The sequence below is a fragment of the Microcaecilia unicolor genome, chromosome 7, assembly GCF_901765095.1.
Source record: "Microcaecilia unicolor chromosome 7, aMicUni1.1, whole genome shotgun sequence".
Lineage (NCBI taxonomy): Eukaryota > Metazoa > Chordata > Amphibia > Gymnophiona > Siphonopidae > Microcaecilia > Microcaecilia unicolor.
The window spans coordinates 21104214-21127009 of NC_044037.1; the positions used below are offsets into that span (position 1 = coordinate 21104214).

At 44.5% G+C, this 22796-nt stretch overlaps 1 protein-coding gene across 4 annotated transcripts in view; it reads left to right on the forward strand.

Moving 5' to 3' along the window:
• Positions 1 to 16648, forward strand: part of LOC115473987 (synaptotagmin-like protein 2) — a 188098-nt gene extending 171450 nt beyond the window's left edge. For all 4 annotated transcript variants that reach the window (XM_030209231.1, XM_030209234.1, XM_030209233.1 and 1 more), the window contains exons 13-17: positions 1646 to 1807; positions 2865 to 2943; positions 8264 to 8363; positions 12241 to 12446; positions 16429 to 16648. In XM_030209231.1, the coding sequence (XP_030065091.1) occupies positions 1646 to 1807; positions 2865 to 2943; positions 8264 to 8363; positions 12241 to 12446; positions 16429 to 16574 (693 nt within the window). In that variant the 3' untranslated portion in view covers positions 16575 to 16648. The remainder of the gene's footprint in view (positions 1 to 1645; positions 1808 to 2864; positions 2944 to 8263; positions 8364 to 12240; positions 12447 to 16428) is intronic.
• The last annotated feature ends 6148 nt before the right edge of the window (positions 16649 to 22796 follow it).

Below are 22796 nucleotides of genomic sequence, written 5' to 3' on the forward strand. Positions count from 1 at the left end.
GCATACGCAGCGCTGTACACCATACATGAAAAGACAGTCCCTGCTCAAAGAGCTCACAATCTAAATAAGACAAGCAAACAGACAGAACAACTAAGAGGTAAGGGAATTAAAGAGGTGGGGATAAAAGGGTACAGGGCAAGTAAGTAGTGGTTAGGATTCAAAAGCAGCATCAAAGAGGCGGGCTTGTAGCCTGGATTTGAAAACGGCCAAAGACGGGGCTAGACGTACAGGCTCGGGAAGTCTATTCCAGGTGTGAGGTGCAGCGAGATAAAAGGAACGGAATCTTTATCAGAATGCTCTAACTGCAGACCTGTTGCTAAGATTTTCTTTTTTTGGCAAAGATCACTGGAGCCATTGTGAGAATACAACTTCAGGAGTATTTAGATTTTCATAAAATACTGGACTGTTGCCAGTCAGGACTTTAAAAATATTATAGCACCGAAACATGTCTTTTAGCTGTTCTGTCCTTATGCAATTAGATCTCTCAGCTGCTTTTGATGTGGTTGGTCCCGAATTGATGATGCTTCATTTAAGTGCCATTGTATGACTGGTAAAATCTTTAAGGGGCTCTTTAACTAAGCCGCGTAAAAATGGACGTCCTTCTCTTTCGAAAATGAGCCTGTTAGTCGGCATGGATTACAACGCCAATTTTTTTTTGGCCATATATAGAATCTCCCCCTTAGTGTGGTGTTTTGTGGTCGACAAATCCATCCATTAATGAGTGCTACTGGAAAGTTTACCGCAGCTTAGAACATACGCCAAGCCCCCTCCTTGCCCATCTTCAAATCTTTGCTCAAAGCACATCTTCAATGTCGCCTTCGGCACCTAACCATTATACCTGTATTCAGGAAATCTAGACTGACCCAATTTGATTGTCTGCACTTTTTGTCCTTTAGATTGTAAGCTCTTTGAGCAGGGACTGTCCTTCTTTGTTAAATTGTACAGCGCTGCGTAACCCTAGTAGCGCTTTAGAAATGTTAAGTACTAGTAGTAGTAGTAGTATTACATATAGCAGTGATTTAACCAGAGCTGAGATTGTGATGTCATAATGCCTCATTCCACCAATGCCTAAGAGCCAACCTCATCAGTGATGTCACAATGGCTTGATTGTCCTATATTTGTCTCACTCTTATCTATTAGATTGTAAGCTCTTTGAGCAGGGACTGTCCTTCTTTGTTAAATTGTACAGCGCTGCGTAACCCTAGTAGCGCTTTAGAAATGTTAAGTACTAGTAGTAGTAGTAACTGCCTCAGAGTTGGCTAAAATCATCTGACCATATAGAAATTGCAGAACTCCCATAATGCTTAGCAAGGAGTTCAGGCCTCTGTTTAATATTCTAGACCAGGGGTTCTCAACCCAGTCCTCAGCACACACCCAGCCACTTAGGTTTTCCAGATACCCATAATGAATATGCATGAGGTACATTTGCATACAGTGGAGGCAGTGCGTATTCATTGTGGGTATCCGGAAAACCTAAGTGGCTGGGTGGCTTGAGAACCCCTGTTCTGGACTTGAAAGTAAGGGGCTTAAGGGTTCAATCCCAAAACACTGGCCTTTGGAAACAGGTTGTTGGGGGAGGGGGGGAGGATATTCTCTGCTCCTTCTAAAGCTAGGACAGAATGTTACCTGCTTACTTTTCCTTTAGTACAAAATAGAGAAAATGGTTTTGCTGATCCAGAAGCTAAGTCTGTCAGTGTGGCACAACGACCCGCTGGGACGTAACAGCTTTCTGGGAGAGATGGAAGTCGACTTAGCAAGCTGGGACTGGAGCAACAGAAAGCTCAACTGGTACGCACTGAAACCACGGGTATGTGTGCATTTATTTAATTAAGGAGTAATGTTTTAAGGCATTTCTTTGGGTAAAACACTGCTTAGACACGGAAATAGCCTTTTATGAAACTGCCCAGATTATATGGAGAAATTGTACCACAGGGTGCCTATTCTGTAAAGGGACAGTAGGCGTCTGGGTTCCATTGCAGAATACAAGTGTAACTGGATACTGGGGTGCCCAGCATGTAGGCACCCAATCTTAAAGCTGGGATAAGCACAGACTCCTAAATGCGACAGTATTTCTCATGCCGGAATTGGCGATTGCCATCACGGTATTATGTAAGCCACATTGAGCCTGCAAATAGGTGGGGACATGTGGGATACAAATGCAACAAATAAATAAATAAAATTTCTGCAAGTTACTGGTGTGAGTGGGAGCCCCTCCCCTGCTCCACCCATGCTCCCTAAATGGACGATAAGCAGGCATTTGCAGAGTAGCACATAGTTTCTCTTACACACAGCTCTGGAATTCTCGACCAAAACGCCTGAAATCTACGAATAATCATCTAGAATTCCGGAAAAAAAGCCAAAAAACTCACCTGTTCAAGAAGGCATACCCCACAGCATCTGACATAAATACCGAATAATGAAATATGGCATTTTTAATCAGGAAATGGACAGTTTTTTACCCTGACGCATGATCGCACCCTAACATTTTGTCTTTATCACCCCAACCTATTTACCGATACTTCTTTACTGTACTTGTCACTGTAATAGTACCCCTATACTGTATTTGTTCACACCGGAGTCTGTAACCACCTCTCCGGAACTATGTAAGCCACTTTGAGCCTACTAATAAGTGGGGAACGGTGGGATACAAATGTAACAAATAAATAAATAGCATAATTTCCGTGTGCGTTAATGTGAGCGTCCTGTTTTTACAATTGCCCTTGATGAGTTTCTCCCCCCACTTTTCCTGTGTATGTGGTCCTGTGATTTACAACGGCTCTGACTGCCTTCATTTGCCTACACAAAAATTATCACATTCATTTCATATCTGCCAAAACCATCCAGTGTTCATCTGTCTTTTGCAGAGCCTTTCTGCCAGCAGCGCTGTGGATCACCGAGGAGTAATGTATCTGTCAATTAGATACATCCCACCAGGAAGCCTGGGTAATATGCAAGCTGCACATTAAAATATATTGCCTGTGCCCAGAGAGCTATGTTGAACTGCACGAACAGTAATGTTGCAATAAGTTGATACTGGAATAGAAAATGAGCTTTGTAATTAATATAATTATACAGTCACAGGCAGTTCTCAAAGGCATCTGGCTGGGTAAATCAGTATTTACCTGGGTAGACTGTCCTTTTTGGAAATTGCTTCCTTAGTGTGGCTAAAAGAACTTGCAGATTTGCACACCATGGAATGAGGGAGGGTGTGTGTTCAATAGGCTTGATAAACATGCATGCAGACTGGATTTTCAAATCTCTGTCTGTTGGTTATTGGCTATTTCCTGCCCACACAAAATGGAGGTGAAAATAGGGTTACCATATAGTCCGGGCAACCGGGCGGGTTTTGCCAATCTGCCCGTTTGTCCGGATTTCTGGACAAATGGTCAGGCTGGTGGGTGGGCCATCCTATAGGACGGCCCGCCCACCAGCCTGCCCATTTGTCCAGAAATCCGGACAAACGGGCAAATTGCTAGCCTCCCCTCCCCTTACTTACTATTGCCCTGGTGGTCTAGTGACCTCTTCCGCCTTTAGGGCAGGAAAGAGCCCCCGCTTTCCTGCCCGGAGCGCTGCCCTGCATGCATCCTTCCTGTTCGTGATCTCGGTGCCGATTCAAAATGGCTGCCGAGAGTTGAAGTGACCTCGTGAGACTTCAACTCTCGGTGGCCATTTTGAATCGGCACCGAGATCACGAACAGGAAGGATGCATGCAGGGCAGTGCTCTGGGCAGGAAAGAGGGGGCTCTTTCCTGCCCCGAAGAGGTCACTAGACCACTAGGGCAGCAGTAAGGGGAGGGGGGTAGGGGAAAATGTGACAGGGGGCGAAGCGAGGGCGTGAAAGGGGTGGGGCAGGGCATGGAAGGGGGTGGGGCATGTGTCCTCCTTTTGGGGGGACAAAATATGGTAACCCTAGGTGCAAAGTGCAGTGGTACTTTCTTTTTTTTTTTTTTTTAATAACTTTTATTGAGAAATGCAGCAAATCACAACAATAAATAGCCCACCTAGGCACACTATCAACCACAAACATAGCAAAACATGTCTCGTCAATTATCTTCCCGCTGGCAAGCTATACAAACATCATTTAAATCCCCTTCCCTAAACAACTCCCCCCCCCCCCCCCCAAAAAAACTCCCCACCCATATCCTCAGCAGTCTTTATACGCGAAGAAGGGCGGAGTCCGGGCAGGCAGACCATTTCACATATGCGTCCCAAATGCATTGGTACTTTCAACACAGGAACTGCGTAGGTGATTTTCAGGGGGAGCGACCTGCATAGTTTCCTCTTCAGAATTCCCCTGCAAAGTCTGCGGTTTACAAGTAAATGAACCACTAAAGTTTTTCTTCCTTGTACCTTCCTTGGCAGCTTGTTTTGATTTCTCACTAACCTCTTGACCCAATAAAATTAGAATTTTTATTATTTCTCCTCCACCCCCCCCCCCACCCCACACATATTCCAGTATGAATGATTTATGATACAAAGAACATTTTCCCAACTATTTCTGTAATGCATCTCCTGCTGTTCCATGAGTTCTGTTTGAGTTCCATGAAACAGGATGTGTGTGTGTGTGTTCTTTCCAAAGAAATACCCTGTATAAGTTAACAGTTCTATCTCTGAGGCACTCTCTTCTCATGCACAAGGTCGTGGTGTTGGCATAGGCATCCATATTGCACCCCATTCCCCCAAGGTCATTGGTATATGGGGAAAGGTGGGAACACACTTCCAGGGCCTAACTTTGAGGATCTTGCCATCCCAAATCTTGAGATGGGAACATCAGTAATCAGAAAAGTCCAGTGAGACACAGGTTTAAGCTTTGCAAAACAAAGGATGTGTTAGTGACATAGGCAGAGGAATGGGGGGAGCCACAGTCCTACCAATATCTTGCACAACACATCGGCAACTAGAAAGCTTGGGGCAGGACTAGAGATTGGTTTCTTTGACTCTTCCAACCAATGAAGTGTTCTGCTGGTCCCACTTACTGGAGAACCCTTTGGGGAACAAAATCCATAAATTCCAAATCGACATGTTATGGTCCAAGCTTTAGTGTCGCACAGTAAGAGGGACCAGATCCTTGTAGCAGGTGGACTTGCTGGGTCTGGAGATCTTCTCCTCTCTGGAAGATTCTAATCACTTTCCTACAGGTTTAGCTAGACACCTGTAATAAAACATCCCCTTGCTTCTTTCTAGACCAAGACCTGCCTCTTCAGTATGCTGACCAGACTCATCTTCCATATTATTTTCTTCTCATTCTTACAGGGATTTATGGTAAAACAATTCAAAAGTACAAGGTCTTGGCATTAGGTAAGGGCTTCCCAAAACTGTACTGGGAAGCCTACAGCCACTCAGATGTTTAGGACATCCACAGCACATATGCATGAGATAACTGCGTATACTGAGCATTCCGTGTATATAAATTTATCTCAAGCATATGTATTGTGAATATCATGAAAACTTGACTGGCTATGGGAGATCCCAGGACAAGTTTGGGAAGCACTGATTTGGCCCTTGTTGGCCCCTTCTTCCCAAGCCCTGGGTCACCTTGGGCCTTAGGGGCGCACTCTTTTGTGAGTGAGCAAGCCCCCTAAGCCCCTCAAAAAGGGTGGAGAAGAAAAACAAGAGGGTGTCTAATACTTCAGTTTTGTTAAAAATGGTTCTCCTTTGAAATTTTTGAGAGCATCATAAGTTCTTCTCGTCCCACACAGATATCACCACTCTTGGAGCTCGTTGAAATTTCATAAGGGGGAAATTGTTGACTATTATACAGTTATGACAAACAATTCACTCATCCGTTTTAATTTATTTGGGATTTAACTCATGCCTTTTTCAATAGTAGCTCAAAGTGCATTACATTCAGTTGCGTTAGGTATTTCCCTATTCCCTGGGAGTTTACAATCTAAATTTGACTACTGCACCGGCCTCCCACTTAGCCATCTAGCCCCCCTTCAATCCGTTGAGAACGATGCCGCACGTCTTATATTCCGATATACTCATATCACCCCTCTCCTCAAGTCACTTCACTGGCTTCCGATCAGGTACCGCATACAATTCAAGCTTCTACTCCTTACCTACAAATGCACCCGGTCTGCGGCTCCTCACTACCTCTCTACCCTCATCTCCCCCTATGTTCCCGCCCGCAACCTCCGCTCACAGGACAAATCCCTCCTTTCAGTTCCCTTCTCCACCACTGCCAACTCCAGGCTCCGCTCATTCTGCCTTGCCTCACCCTATGCTTGGAACAATCTTCCTCAACCCCTACGCCAAGCCCCCTCCCTACCCATCTTCAAATCTCTGCTTAAAACTCACCTCTTCAATGCTGCTTTCAGCACCTAACCTTTCGAGAAATATAGTATGCCCTATCAGACGGACTCTACACTTGTCTTTAGATTGTTTAGATCGTCTTTAGATTGTACACCTGTCTTTTAGATTGTAAGCTCCTTGAGCAGGGACTGTCCTTCCATGTTAAATTGTACAGCGCTGCGTAACCCTAGTAGCGCTTTAGAAATGTTAAGTAGTAGTAGTAGTAGTAGACAATAAAGGGTTAAGTGACTTGCCCAAGGGCACAGGGAGCATCAGTGGAGTTTCAACCAAATGTACTGATTATGAGCAGCCATGTGGTGTTCTATGGCATTCCCATAAAACTGTGAGGCCCCTCTATATGGCATTTGAGTGAACTATTCCGTCTTGTTTTCTTTTCCCAGACCTTCTTCCTAACCCTTTCTAATTTGGATTTTTTAGATTTAATTACCTATTTCTTTCAAATCTGAGCTGGAGGGGAGTTACAAGATAAACAAGTGATTTCCATTCTAAGTTGTACCTAAGCCAACTGAGAGTGAAGGGCGTTGAGCTGTCTTCATAGTAAATGTCGGCAGATAAAGAACTGAACAGTCCATCCAGTCTGCCCAACAGCCATACTCTTTATCAAGTCATGATGAAAGTAACAATGAATGTGAAATAAAATACTTGATCATGGTTTCTTTGGCATTTCCGGGACATAGACCACGGAAGTCCGCCTGGCCCTGTCCTTAGGTTCCAACTACTGAAGTTGCTGTCGAAGCCCACTCTGGCCTATCCACATCTGTCTTGTCATTTGTGGGTCACAGACAGTAAAAGTCTGCCCAGCAGTGTTCTTACATTCCAAATTACTGGAATTTCCTAAACTGGATTGCCAAATACGAGACCCAGACCGTACAAGCTTGCCCAGCACCAGCCTTAGTTCTTCACAGCCGGAGTCGCCATCTAAGCGCCACTTGACGTGTAACAATTTAAGTTTTGTTTTGTTATACCATTCATTTTCTAATTGGTGATCCTCTGTGTTCATCCCATGCCTTTTTGAATTCTATTACCTTTCTCCGCCACCTCCCGCAGGAGGGCATTCCGGCATGGAATGGCAGCCCTCTGTGGTATCTTCTCCTGCAGCAACGTTCTGTACTCATGAGGGCAGGCGCTCCACCCAAAGCTACTCTAGTTGGTCCTTAGGTCATATGAACAGCTGCCTGTTTCCAAATGGATCACTAGTGCATCTATTTATGTAGCATTTCATATACTACTACTTATCATTTCTATAGCGCTACTAGACGTATGCAGCGGTGTACACTTGAACATGAAGAGACAGTCCCTGATCGACAGAGCTTACAATCTAATCAAGACAGACAAATAAGGCAAATAAGGGCCAAGGACAAAGAGTAGTAAGATTCCGGAATCCCAAAGAGTCATAAGATTCTATACAGAATCCCAAAGAGTAGCAAGATTCCAGAATCCCAAAGACTACTACTACTTATCATTTCTATAGCACTACTAGATGTACGCAGCGCTGTACACTTGAACATGAAGAGACAGTCCCTGATCGACAGAGCTTACAATCTAATCAAGACAGACAAATAAGGCAAATAAGGGCCAAGGACAAAGAGTAGTAAGATTCCGGAATCCCAAAGAGTCATAAGATTCTATACAGAATCCCAAAGAGTAGCAAGATTCCAGAATCCCAAAGACTACTACTACTTATCATTTCTATAGCACTACTAGATGTACGCAGCGCTGTACACTTGAACATGAAGAGACAGTCCCTGATCATCAGAGCTTACAATCTAATTATACCACTGTTCTCAATAACAGCACAGCAGCGTACAAATCAAAAGGTATACAACTAGAACACAAACCTTCCCCCCCCCCCCCAAAAAAAAAAGCCCAACCCTTCATGCACCAAAAAAGGTATATGCTGTTTGGTCCAATAAAATGTGGACAAAATCCTGTCTTTTTCTGATCCTCAGGGATGAAGAATCCTCCTTCCGGTGAAGTTCATATTTGGGTTAAAGACATCAAAGACTTGCCTCAGCTACGACCTTCTGGAGTTGACTCTTTTGTGAAATGGTGAGTTCACGAGCTGTGTTTCTAAGCCAATATCTTCATGAAATAATAAGTAATCACAAGTGGAAGATCAACAAAAACATTTACCATCCATTCAACCATGCAGGAAGTTTCAGAAGACATCATTTTGACACTTTCTTTTGGCCACATACTAAAAGGTTTTCTGGTATTTTTGGGTGTGTTTAGTACAAAAGCCATAGTTCCTGTGTTCTCGAGGCTATGACTGTCTGTCTGGTAGTCCATCCATCTATATACGTGTTTTTGTGCTTATGTCCAGCCAGGACAGCAAGTCTGGGCAGGAATTGCACACGTGTCCATGACTAATCTTGAGGTGCCCTGGTACCATGCAGAGCTGCCAAGGGGGTCAGCCTCCCGAGAGGGAGATTTAGGGCCTGCCCATAGCTCCACCCCAACCCACCTATTGCTCCACCCTGAATCACCCATAGCTCCGCCCACAACCACCACAGTTCTGCCTCAGCACAGCCTCCCTTTCCAGCGACAGCAGGAGACACCTTGTAAAACATCATTTCCTGCTGCTGCGAGACCAACGGCAGCAGGAGATGACATTTAATGAAGTCATTTCCTGCTGCCCCTGAAAAGTGGAAACGGAGCTGTTCAGCGGGAGATCCCGGCACTCCTGCGGGAGATAACTCGCAAAAGCGGGACTTGGCAGGTCTGGACCATGGTGGCATGAGTTCAAGTGCTTCTGGGTTCCTAATCCACTGAAGAATAGACCCAGACACATGAGACTGCAATTGTCAGCAAGGCAAAAGGGAAAGGAAATGAAAGAAAGGGAAGCTGAAGGGGGGTGCGGGAAAGGAGACAGAAGGGAAAATTGGAGTAAGAGAGGGAAGGGAGGGAGGAAAGGGCAAGGGAATAAAGGAGATAGAAAAGAAGGGAGGTAAGACAGAAGATGGAAAGGAAGAGAAGGGAAGGGCTGACTCTGTGTGCCTCTCTCACGCACCCAACTACAGTTATATACCCCTTCACTTGCACATTCTTGCACGCACACAACCCCTCTGCAGGACCAGTGCAAGGCTATTGGGTTCTCTAGGCGAACCTCTCCCCCCCTCAACTGCCACAACCCACTTCCCTGCAGCTCAACAAGATTTTAGGGGTGGCAAAAAAGGCAGTTATTTGAAAATTCTCGCCCTCCTCCAGAGGCTTATCCCAGTTCTTCCCCTTGCAAGTTCAGTCTCTGGGGCGAGCAGGAGGAAGGCCATGGAATAGTGCATCAGTTTCCTCTGCTGTGGGGGCCAATTTCATGGTATGAGTCTCAAGGTTATGGAATCTCTCAGCTGATATTGTGAGAGGAAACCAAAGCTTAGAATTGCTGTCTTCTCCTGAGCTGAAGGGTCCAACAGAGCTCCATTTCAGAATCGCTCACTTCTTCGGAACCCAATGCTTCAATCCATCAAGAGAAGAAAGGTGGTTCGCTACTGACAAAATGGTGGATGGTGTCTAGGAGTATGAATGAGAGCCTGATGTGAGGCCATATTCATTAAATGGCTCCAGTTTTCTGAAGTGTCACAATTTAACTAAGGGCTCACACATAACACACATGTATACACACATAGTAGGGAACTAAAAAATATTATCACTCATACAGAGACATTCTGTTTTATCTTGATATAGAAGATGGTCAAAGAAACTGCACTATATAGAGAGAGAATTTTATTGTTGCTGGTTTTTCCATTGTTCTCTTTGTGGTTTGGGTTCGTTGTGATAAAATTCTTAGGGGCCCTTTTACTAAGCCGCATAGCTGCCAATTCACACCAACTTGGAACTACTGCCCAGCTACCTGGGTGATAATTTAACTTTTTACGCAAATCCAATATGCACGTCAGAAAATATCTTTTATTTTCCAATGCATGGCGCTAACCGGGCGGTAATCAGCAGTGTACGTGCGCTGACGATTACCATCTGGTTAACGCATGCAACCTTACTGCTAAGTCGATGGGTAGGGTAAGGTGTCGGACCCAAAATGGACACATGCCAATATTTATTTTGCCACACGTCCATTTTCGGCCAAAAAAAAAAGGGGGGGCCTTTTTACCTTGTTGGGCAGACTGGATAGACCGTTCAGGTCTTTATCTGCCGTCACTTACTATGTTACTCTTTGGGGTTCTACATGGAATGTTGCTACTAATTGAGATTCCGGAATCTTTTAACTCATTAGGATTCCAGAATCTTCAGAACTTTTAAGAAGAGTGCTGGGCAGACTTCTACGGTCTGTGCCCTGAGAAAGGCAAGGACAAATCAAACTCGGGTATACGTATAAAGGGAAATGGGACTTGATATATACTGCCTTTCTGAGGTTTTTGCAACTACATTCAAAGCAGTTTACATATATTCAGGTACTTATTTTGTACCAGGGGCAATTGAAGTATCACATACCATGTAAAATGAGTTTATCTTGTTGGGCAGACTGGATGGACCGTTCAGGTCTTTATCTGCCGTCATTTACTATGTTACTATGTTACAGGCGTGCTGAAAAATGGACCTACGCGTGTCCAAAGCATGCGCCTACACTAGCGCAGGCCATTTTTCAGCGCATCTTAATAAAAGGACCCCTTAGACACCAACAGAGAAGACTTACCTGAGACCTTGATTTTCTGATAGACTATCAACCATCAGTATCATCCGAGTCTCAGACTCAAATGTTTTCCTGTGGAACACACACGTCTCTGTAGTGTTCAGAACTTGAAATAAGTGTTGTGCAAGAGAGGGATGTAATCTACTTGTCCTTTGAGACTGATGCATATGGAAAGGACTGTGCCAAGTGTGTACAATGTGGGTAAACAGTGTGTTACATTACTGGCATTCTGAATGGAGGAGCAGAAGAGTAGGCCTAATGATTAGAGCAGTGACCTGAGAACCAGGGCCAATTCCCACTGTTGCTCCTTGTGACCCTGTGCAGCCTGCTTAATCCTTCTTTGCCTCAGGTACAAATTTAGGGGTCCTTTTACTAAGGCGCGCTGAAAAATGGCCTGCGGCAGTGCAGGTGCGTGTTTTGTGCGCGCGCAGCTATATTTTTCAGCGCAAAAAAATGCCTTTTTTAAAAATTTTTGCCGAAAATGGATGTGCAGCAAAATTTAAATTGGCGCGCATCCATTTTGGGTCCGAGACCTTACCGCCAGCCGCCGACCTAGCGGTAAAGCCTCACGCGGTAACCAGGTGGTAATGACCTATGCGCGTCAAATGCCACTTGGCGCGCGCCAGAAAATAAAAATTATTTTTTTCAGACGCCCGTATTGGATGTGCGCCAAAAATGAAATTACCGCAAGAGCCACGCGGTAGCCGGGCGCTAACTCCATTTTGGCGCGCATTGGGCACGAGTAGACACTTACGCGGCTTAGTAAAAGGTCTCCTTAGATTGTGAGCCCACTAGGGACAGAGAAAATAGGATACCTGTATATAATATGTAAACCAAAGAAAGTGAAAAAACGGGGGGAAGAGGGGTTGGTGGTTGAGAGGCTAGGATAGGGGAGGGCAGACTTATACGGGGTCTGTGCCGGAGCCAGTGATGGGAGGCGGGACTGGTGGTTGGGAGGCGGGAAATACTGCTGGACAGACTTATATGGTCTGTGCCCTGAAAAAGACAGGTACAAATCAAGGTAAGGTATACACATATGAGTTTATCGTGGGCAGACTAGATGGACCTTGCTGGTCTTTTTCTGCCGTCATCTACTATGTTACGTCTGAACAGTCTCACTAACAGTACTGGGCAATATCAGGCCTGCTTGAAAACAATACAGGTTTGTGGTATTTAGCAGAACTCGGGTTCTGATGTATTTTTCTCTTTATAAAAGGGAGAATAATTGTGGCCAGTTTGCCCTTCGGTTGATGTTGATCAAGGGTTGTGCTTTGTCCACTGCAGTTACGTGCTTCCTGACACCAGTAAAAAGAGCTACCAGAAAACCAGGGTTATCAAGAAAGACCCAAACCCCGTTTTTAACCACACCATTGTGTATGACGGCTTCCACACAGAGGATTTAAAAGACGCCTGCGTTGAACTGACTGTGTGGGATCACGAGAAGCTAACCAATCACTTTTTAGGAGGGATCCGCCTGGGGCTTGGCACAGGTAACTATATTCTCCAGTTCTACCTACCATGGTCTTTTGTTAAAATGGTTTTTTTTTATTACTTCTGTTTAGAGGAGAGAAGAGAGTCATACAGATCAAAGCTATAGGGCCACTTAGGGGACATTACACTTTCACTGGGATCTTCAGCTGGATGCCCCAGCAGGTTCATGCAAAATCATGATGGGGACGAGCTCTACCTTGGAGGTGGGCGTTGAAGGAGCTTCCCTACTAGACTTTCTCAAGGGGTTCCCTTCTAGCCTTTGAGCCGGCAAATGATGCCCAACTCTCTCAGGCACACATAGATGTTACTATGGGACGACATTGCCACCTCATAAAATTGACTTGTTACCCCCATTGTCACTGCACCCAGAACCAAACAATGTGGGCCAATTCTCTAACTGGGTGTCACAAGTTAGAAAATAAAACAGTGAGGTAGATTCGAGGAGGATATAAAATAGTCTTTATTGGGAACAGGTAAAAGACGACCCGACACGGCTGTGTTTCGGCCCGAAGTCCTGCCTCAGGGGTCTGTTGTATCTACGTGGAAACAGACATAAATATGTAACATCCATAAATAAGTATCATCAAGTTATGATAAAATGAATAATGTAAGAAAGCAATAAAAACAATAAGGTTCAAATGATGTATAAAATGAGACATAAAATGAGTGGAGGAGTGGCCTAGTGGTTAGGGTGGTGGACTTTGGTCCTGAGAAACTGAGTTCGATTCCCACTGCAGGCACAGGCAGCTCCTTGTGACTCTGGGCAAGTCACTTAACCCTCCATTGCCCCATGTAAGCCGCATTGAGCCTGCCATGAGTGGGAAAGCGCAGGGTACAAATGTAACAAAAATAAAATAGATACTATTGGAGATTCTACATGGAATGTTGCTACTATTGGAGATTCTACATGGAATGTTGCTATTCCAGTAGCAACATTCCATGTAGAAGGCTGCGCAGGCTTCTGTTTCTGTGAGTCTGACGTCCTGCACGTACGTGCAGGACGTCAGACTCACAGAAGCAGAAGCCTGTGCGGCCACATTGCTGATCTGCAAGGGCCGACTTCTACATGGAATGTTGCTAGTGGGACTCTGGGCAAGTCACTTAACCCTCCATTGCCCCATGTAAGCCGCATTGAGCCTGCCATGAGTGGGAAAGCGCAGGGTACAAATGTAACAAAAAAAAAAAAAAAAGAAGTGACACTTGTCCTTGTTCTGTGTGGCAAATGTAACACCAATTTTTTTAAAGGGTTCCAGAAGTGATCCCAGAAATTATAGACTGGTGAGCATGACGTTAGTGCCAGGCAAAATAGTAGAGACTATTATGAAGAACAAAATTATAGAGCATATACATAAACATGGATTAATGGGACAAAGCCAACATGGATTTAGTCAAGGGAAATCTTGCCTCACCAATCACATTTCTTTGAAGGGGGGAATAAACATGTGGATAAAGGGTGAGCCAGTCGATATTCTGTATCTGGATTTTCAAAAGGAATTTGACAAAAGTACCTCCTGAAAGATTCCTGAGGAAGTTAGAAAGTCATGGGGATAGGAGGTAATGTCCTATTGTGGATTAAAAACAGGTTAAAAGATAGAAAACAGAGTAGGGTTAAATGGTCAGTATTCTCAATGAAGAAGGGTAGATAGTGGGGTTCCCCAGGGGTCTGTGCTGGGAACACTGCTTTTTAACATATTTATAAATGATCTAGAAATGGGAATGACTAGTGAGGTAATTAAATGTGCTGATGACACAAAGTTTTTCAAAGTTGTTAAATTGCAAGAGGATTGTGAAAAATTACAAAAGGATCTTACGAGACTGGGAGACTGGGCATCCAAATGGCAGATAACGTTCAATGTAAGCAAGTGCAAAGTGATGCACGTGGGAAAGAGGAACCCAAGGTTCCACATTAGGAGTCACCACCCAGGAAAAGAATCTAAGTGTCATCATTGATGATACACTGAAACCGTCTGCTCAGTGTGCAGTGGTGACTAAGAAAGCAAACAGAATGTTAAGAATTATTAGGAAAAGAAAGGAAAACAAAAATGAGATTGTCATAATGCCTTTGTATCGCTCCATGGTGCAACTGCACTTGAAATACTGTGTGTAATTCTGGCCACTGCATCTCAAAAAAGATATAGCAGAATTAGAAAAGGTACAAAAATGATAAAGGGGACAGGACGACTTCCAGACCATGAGTCTGAAGTGTCCCTGTGTAAAATATTTCCGTATACATCTGAGATTATGCAGTTGGAAGAAGCAACACTTGACTGTCGTATTCACCTGTGTTTCCCAAGATAAGTTTTGGTCTGTTGAGGAAGAGTGCTAGTTTGTAAGGTAAACCATTCACTACGAAGGAACTATTTTGTTCTATGGTTTGCTACGGCCTGTCAGCAGGAATTTTGTTTTATCGTTTTAGTTTTAATTGGCTCATTGCCGTCCATTTTGTGATTAGGGTGATGCAGTCCTTTGTATGTTGTTTTATTGAGTGAATGTCGTCATTTGTTGGACTTAGTAAGGTGATGTCATCTGCGTATATAAATGCTCTGAAGCCCGCTGCTTTGAGGGTGTGTCCCAGGGAGGCCATAAGGACGTTGAATAGAACGGGAGAGAGTGGGAACCATCTTTCTGAGTATGTTCCATTCATCGTAACTAGGTAAGATCAGCTTGTTAGGAAGCAGCAAAGCCAGTTTAGTACGTGACCTGTTTATGCCAGTGTTGTTTAGGATCATTAGGAGTAATTTGTGATCTACCACATCAAAGGTGCTTGAGAGGTCGAACTGCATGATGAGTACTTTCTTCCCCTTGGCCCGAAAGGTATTTATGTCATGTATCAGAGCACATAGAGTGGTCTCGGTGCTGAAATTAGCTCGGAATCCTGATTTTGAGCTGTGTAGTATATTGAATCTCTCCAGGTATTCAGTTAGTTGTATAGTGACTATTCCTTCCATTAGCTTTATCAGGAATGATATGGATGCTACAGGTCGATTGTTGTTCACATTGGCCCTTGATTCTTGTTTTTCAGTATGGGAGTGAGGATATTTCCCATTGATGGTGGAAAGGAACCTCTGGACTTGGAGTCTGTCAGCCAGTTGTAGATAATGGGTTTGAACTTTGGAGAGGTGCAGCTCACGATGTTTGTTGGGCATATATCTAGTCGGGAGTGGGATTCGGAGAATTTCCCAATTAGTCGATCTAATTTGGACCATCTGATGGTGTGGAAGTTACCCCATGTCCTATCCATGGGTATCGCCATGTCGGAATATTTGGTTATTTCGTGTTCCTTGCTGGTATTATTGTTGACTTGTGCTCTGATTTGGGTGATTTTTCTCTCTGAAATGGAGGGCTAATTGTTCTGCTGTTGGGGCGGATTCCTAAGTCAGGATGGTGATTCCGTTGACGTCCATTAGGTTAGCAACTATTGAAAAGAGACGTTTGGTGGTGTTGATGTCATCAATCAGTTTGGAGTAATAGAGTTTTTTTTATTATCAGTTAATTTGATTTTCTATCTGGATGCTGCTTTTCTCCAGTTTAGTCTATTTATCTCAGTTCTCTCTTTCTTCCAGATTCTCTCTAGGCGTCTACATGTTTTCTTTAGTAGCAAGAAATCTGCATTGAACCATTTGTTCTTACTAGCTTTAGATTTTACCCTTTCCTATAACGGGCTCACTTTATTAGAATAATCAATATATATATATTTAAAGTTTGCTAGTGTTGCTGCTTTAATAAGTTTTAGTTAGACTAGTAAAAATTAATGCTATAAATAGTGAATTAAAAATAAGAAATATTTTTGTAACTTCCTTTATGGCAGCACATTCGGCTGAATAAGCGTAATTAGATGGTCTTTGGATTGTCAGGTTACAACAGAACAGTGATGTGGTGTACAATGATTAAACTGTAGCTAAGTCAGAGAAGAAAGAAAATATTTCTAAATGTCTTTTACATACGAGTGTCTAATAATTGTCTTCCTCATCTCACCTTCAGGTTACAGTTATGGTATAGCTGTGGACTGGATGGATTCCACCCAGGAAGAGACAGCTTTGTGGCAGGAAATGATGTCAGCCCCTAGCGAATGGATTGAAGGCTCACTTCCTTTGCGATCTCTTGCAGGCAGAAGAAAACTTAAATAGGACATTTGTCTCCTCCCCCCCTACACTGCAGCTATTCATCTTTCTATATCAATGCTAAATTTACTGACCAGTCCATAAAAAAAGCATCCTGGATACATTGTGTGTATAAGGAGTATTTACAGCATTTAGAAAGATGGATTTTTAAAAACTGTTTTGTCTGAGAAAGTCTCATTAGCTTAATTGTGACTGTTCCACATCAGCTTTTGCCTTCAAGAAATGTTCTTGGTCTGGCCATTTGTGTGTGTCACCCAATGGGTCCATAAAAGGGTGAAAAACGAAGAACCACATGGACTGTTCCGGGGTTCTGGGGATGTGAAGTGCCATCTTTCTTTCTGCTGTGTAAATTTCCTAACAACCATTCCAGATTGGGATTTGAAGGAGGTTTATGAACCCGTAAGTACATGGACAATAAATGAGACATTTCTTGGAAAATAAAAATTTGTTAATGCTGCAATCCATGAAAGATGGAAATTCCTCCACTCAGCTCAGAATTTAACAAAAGGAGGAGTTACCTGCAACTGTGTGATTCTACTACTACTTATCATTTCTATAGCGCTACTAGATGCACGCAGCGCTGTATACTTGAACATGAAGAGACAGTCCCTGCTCGACAGAGCTTACAATCTAATTAGGCCAGACAAACAGGACAAATAAGAGGATAAGGGAATTATTACGGTGGGGATGATAAAATAAGGGTACTGAACAAGTGAGTAAGGGTTAGGAGTTAAAAGCAGCATCAAAAAGGTGCACTATGGGGGTAATTCTCTATGGTGCCACCCAGTGGTGTAGCCACGGAGGGGCCTTGGGGGCCTGGGCCCCCCACTTTGGGCTCAGGACCCTCCAGAACTGCAGCACCCTTTTACCTTTGCTGGCGAGGAGATACCGAAGCCCCGCCAGGCAAATACATACAGTGCCTATACTCCCCTCCTCTGCTGTTTCCTTCCTTCAGACGCCGGCGGTGTGGGTACTTCTGCCAGCAAAGGTATGGTTAGCGCACACGTGAGGTGGGGGGGAGGAATGCATTGCCCCCCCTCCAGTCCACCCCTGGGCACCCCCAAAATTGGAAGGCTGCCTATACCCCTGGTGCCACCTAGATTTAGGCAAGAGGAAGGTGAGTCAGTGACAGTATTGTAATCCTTTATGGGCATTAAGTGGCTACGTGTGTGTTAATAGCCTCTTATAAAATACTGAGTAGCAAAGAAGTCCGTGCCTTGATTTGATGGGCGTGCACATGGGCGGAGTTTGGACAAAGCACACAGGTACTTGCCTAAATTATAGAATTCATCAATTTGTGAACTAACGTCTAGGCATGGGCATTTGTGCCAACTATAGGGCTGATGTAAGTGATTGCAGTTTAAAGGACGCATGTTTTTGGCCATTTGATTGGTATTCTATAAAGAAAAATTGGCACCTGTTTTTGGAATAGGTTTAAAATAGGCGCCTTAACCAAGTGTCATGTTTAGAATTAATCTCTTTATGCTGAAAACTTGCGCGAATTTCTTTTAGTACAAGTGTCGCTACAGTGCAACATCTTTTCTGGTTTTCATTTAACTTGGAAGGTAGAAACCAAGCTCAGGAAACAGCAACAGCTTGAAGTGATTTGTGTTTAAATTCATTTTTACGATCTTTGGGCTCTTCTGTATATTTAGGATTTTGGCACTTGGGTGCCTGCTGCTGCTTCCGCCTCCTCAGATTTGAAATGTAAGCTCAGAAACTACCGGCATCGATTTTGAGTCACTGCCACAGCTTGTCTGTCTGTCTTCTTCCTTGTACTAAAAACGGGAGCCCAAACGCAAGAAGATGATAAAATAGAGATATGTCAGTCATTTTCTTTACAATTTTTATGTCTGCAAAAATTTGTGGAATATTTCTGCTTTGCTTACATTTTTCATAATTAAATTTAAAGGGGAACTTTTTGTTGCCGTATATTAAAGAAACCAGAAAGTTATGCCTCCTCAGTCTATCACTGGGGGTTTATTAAGCCGCTAGCGCGGCTGGCTGTGCGCTAGTGCTGAATGGGCTGTGTCTGCAAGGCTGAGCGGAAGCTGCTAGCATGGCTTATTAAACAGACTTCTATGTTTGGTTAGGTTTGTGCTGAATATGGTCAGTCAATGAAACTTATGAAATTGAAAAGAAAAAAAAAACAAAGGAAACAGTAAAATACCAGAGAGAATGAGGGATTTCAGTACTTTGCACCTCTCATGTGATAATTCTCTCCCTGAAGCCCGGTGGAAGGTATTACACTAACTGACCATTTTTACATTGCACTAAGTGGAAGTGTAGCCAGAGAGCCAGGATTCAAATCCTGTTTTTCCTGCTGATCATCCTTTTGACTTTGGGGAGACCACTTCAGGCACTATTAAGTACATAAGCATTGCCATGCTGGGACAGACCATGGGTCCATCGAGCCCAGCACCCTGTCACCGACAGCGGCCAAAAGAACAAGCCATCCCTCAGGAAGCAATCAGCACTCCCACCCTCCCTGGACAGCAACCAACCCAACGATCAAGCTCCCCACAATCAGAATCCCCAGTCCTACCAATAGGAAACACTCCTCAAGTACCACAAGACTACCACCAGGGGTCTCTGCTGCCATATTGAACCCAACGGTTAGTGGAGCAGGATTGGAGGGGCACTGTTCCTGCCCTACTCCACTAGCCTACTAGGAAAACCACCAGGTTTAATTCTGGGGGGATATGGAGAGGCTTGGAGTATGCTGGGGGTGGCTTCTGCTTGGGGGGGGGAGGTCCTTGTTGGGTGTGATCCAGGGAGGCCATATTATGGGGAGGTCTGATCTTGGAGGAGCCTTGGGTGAATCTCTTCATAAAGGCAATTAATAAATCTCAATAAATAAATAAATTGTTGGCTCGGTTGCTGCCGGGGGGGGGGGGGGGGGGGGGTTGATCGGAAGGGGGTGGAACTGACCCTTGGCAGGATCAGGCCAGGGTGGCTACCATGCCCGATGTTTTTCTGTATGTGGGGCGATACCGATTCCATTTCCTAATGAGACCTCAAGCAGGAAAAAGCGGTTTTAGAAATATATAATAAACATTAACATTGGTACTTTGTAGACCAAAGGTTGCCAAGAGCTAGAACAGACAAAAAAAAAAGGTTCAGCCTTTCATGGTCTTCATTATCCAGCACTTTATTGACGTTTTTTTTAATGTTTAAATCTTTTTTTATTAAACAAGGAAACACAACGATCTGGCTTGACACTGCCAGATAAATCAGAAAATATAAGTTTTCAACCACCACATTCCATTCGTGTGCAACAGAAAAATTTTATGTTTATTCCCTCCCTCCCATACCAACCCCCCCCCCCCCCCCACCACCACCAATCCTCCCACCTATTGACGTTTTTTAAAGCACTAATATCTAAAGGTGTGCAGGGCAAACATTTTTGTTTTGTTTTTTTGTTTCCTGTGTCATTTATAGGATTTTTAATTTCATTCAGGGTTTTCCTTTTTTTTTTTCACTTCAGGGACAGTGTCCTCAACAGGGCACCATATCACACCAGTGTACTATTAAACAGTCTGCCCTGTCGCTGAAATCGTTTACATCATTGCTCAATAGGGTGGGGGGAAACAAAATTTCATTTTTTTTTCTGTCAATTCAGGTTAACAATGACATAAAACACAGGAAGGGTTGTTCGCCTGTCCTATGTTATTTCAAACAAATGCGCATCCCTTAGACTGTGGAAGTCTAGCAAATATAGTTATCGGTAGAGGCTGCAACTTGAAATAAACTTTGTATTAACAGCAGATCCTTGAACTCGCTCCCCGAGAGGGGGGTAGGGGCTTTGGTGATGCGCCAGGGCGGAGGGGCTTGGGTGTTGCGCCAATGGGGGGGCACTGAGAGCTGATTGGTAGGCAGGGGGAGGAGTAGGGAAACATGCCCCCCTTGTCTTGGAATCAGCTGTCAGTGACATCACTGACGTCAGTGCATTCTAAACTGCCTAGCAGACCACCTCCGAGGGAGCCACGGTACCAGGCACATTAGAACATTGGAGGTGAGAATTATTATATAGGATGTGTGAAACTTTACACTGAAGAGAAACTCACCCTGATGTGGTTGTGGGAGAGTTGGAAGATCTGTTACATTACTAATGAGTGTGCCTGTGGCTTATGTATAAAAGAACAGAATCTCTCTCTGCACCTCCAAGGTCCTTCCCAAGGAGTATCCCTAACCCATACCCTTCTCCAAAAGAAACCACGTGATGTGACACCCGCCAATGAGCATTTTCTGGAATAGCTCCACACTCCCAGAAAAGCTTCGCTTAACGCAGCAGGTGAAAATTTGGTTCTTCTCCCAAGCCTTTAATGGAAAAAGCAACTAACAAGCTTAGTCACTCGCGTGCAGGGCAGCTGGAATCTTGCAGCGTGGGGGGGGGGGGGGGCTTGGCCTGTAGAGATTTTCAGAGCCTTTGCTGAAAGCAGTATAATTTTACTCAGGGCCTTTTTTAAGGGGGTACTTGGGGATACTGAGTACTGGCACCAGGGGCGTAGCCAGACAAGATTTTGGGTGGGCCTAGGCAAGAATTGGGTGGGCACCAAGTGTTCTCCCCCCTCCCCCCAAAAAATCTCAGCTGGTGGGAAAACGCTTCTTTCCACCTTGGCATCAGGAATGCACTGAAAACAGCAGGTGTCGTGGAGAGTAGTGTTTTTGTTACCATCAGGGGGAAATCTTCAGCTGGCGGAGCTTGGGATTCCCACCAGTTACCACTAAACATGTGCTACTGTTGGGTGGGCCTGAGCCATAAATGGGTGGGCCCTGGCCCACCCAAGCCCACCTGTGGCTATGCCACTGACCGGCACCTTTACCATGGTCTGCTAAAACTGACCCATGGACCCCAAGTTTTAATGAAAGAGCTCAGGCTCTACACGCCTGCCTTGTCACAGATTCTGTGACTGGTTGTAGGGGGCCTGGCTATTGTGGGGTGGGTCCCTCAGTGATCACGCCACTCCTGAAGGGTGGTCTGGCATTTGAGTACCGGCACCTTCTTTGCTAGAAAAAAAATGCACTGATTTTACTGTATATGTGACATCAGCAGTTGCTAGGCAAAGCATTACTCAGTCATTGTACTATCCAGCCTCTTGAAGGAGAGAGGAGGATCTCATGTCTTAAGATTATAAACAGAAGGAGGGGGCAGTTTTAGCAGGAAACTCACCAGAGTATAAAAGCCTGTGCTACGTTTTTATAATGGTCTTTGGTTCTTTGCCTCTCCAACCTCCAACCATACACAGAGAAAGAGCAAGAGCCCTTCAAGCCTAAAGCCTTAGTCCTGTAGATTCATAAGTTCTACAGACTTTATAATCTGCTGCTGTAATATGTCAAGGAGCAAATCAGAAGTGCACAGGTGCCAGAAGCCTCTTCTGCCCTGTTGGGTGCCTGAGGGAATGGGGAAACCTCTGCATCCCTTCTGAGAAATTAAGGAGAAAGGAGAGTCTGAACTACATGTATATGTTCCAGCAAGCCACCTGGACTTTTCCCGTTCCATTGATGGCCCAGGAACAGCTAATAGGGCTGAAGGAAGTTTTACCACCTAGACCCGTGCAGCATTCCTGGGAATCCAAAATAGAACTCAACTGATTCAAACTTCAAACACCTGCATCAGAGCATCGAGTGTCCCTGAGCCTCAGCGCAGAGGTAACCAGAAGTGGAATGTACTGATCGGCAGATACAAAATGTGGTAGGTTTAAAAAGGGAAGAGTTGGACTTCTCTGAAATTGGGAGTTAGATGTATAAAGCACCAGAGATATTGTATATAATTCGGATGCTATTGGTTACCTTTCCCTCATACCTGCCTCTGCCACACTGTTTTTGTTTCGTCAAGACACTTACAGCGTTTCAGTAAACGGTTGGTTCAGAACCCAACCTTGGACCTGCCTGAATTATTGAGAGTTGAATAAAGGCAAGTGAGAGTGTGGACAGCTCCTGGAGAGGTCCGGTCCCAGGCCTGACCAAATACCTCCCCCCCCCCCCCCCACCGATATTCAAAAGCATTTAATCGGCCACGATCGGCATCAGGCTGGTTAAATGCCTCATAACCACCTACCTATCTAGCAATATTCAGCAGGGGATAGCTGACTGTCTTCTGCTTAATATCACTGGTTAGTGGAGAGCTGGTTATGGGGGGATCCTTTTACTAAGGCGTGCCGAAAAATGGCCTGCGCTGGTGTTGGATAAGCACAGGTCCGTTTTTCAGAACGCCTGCAAAAGCCT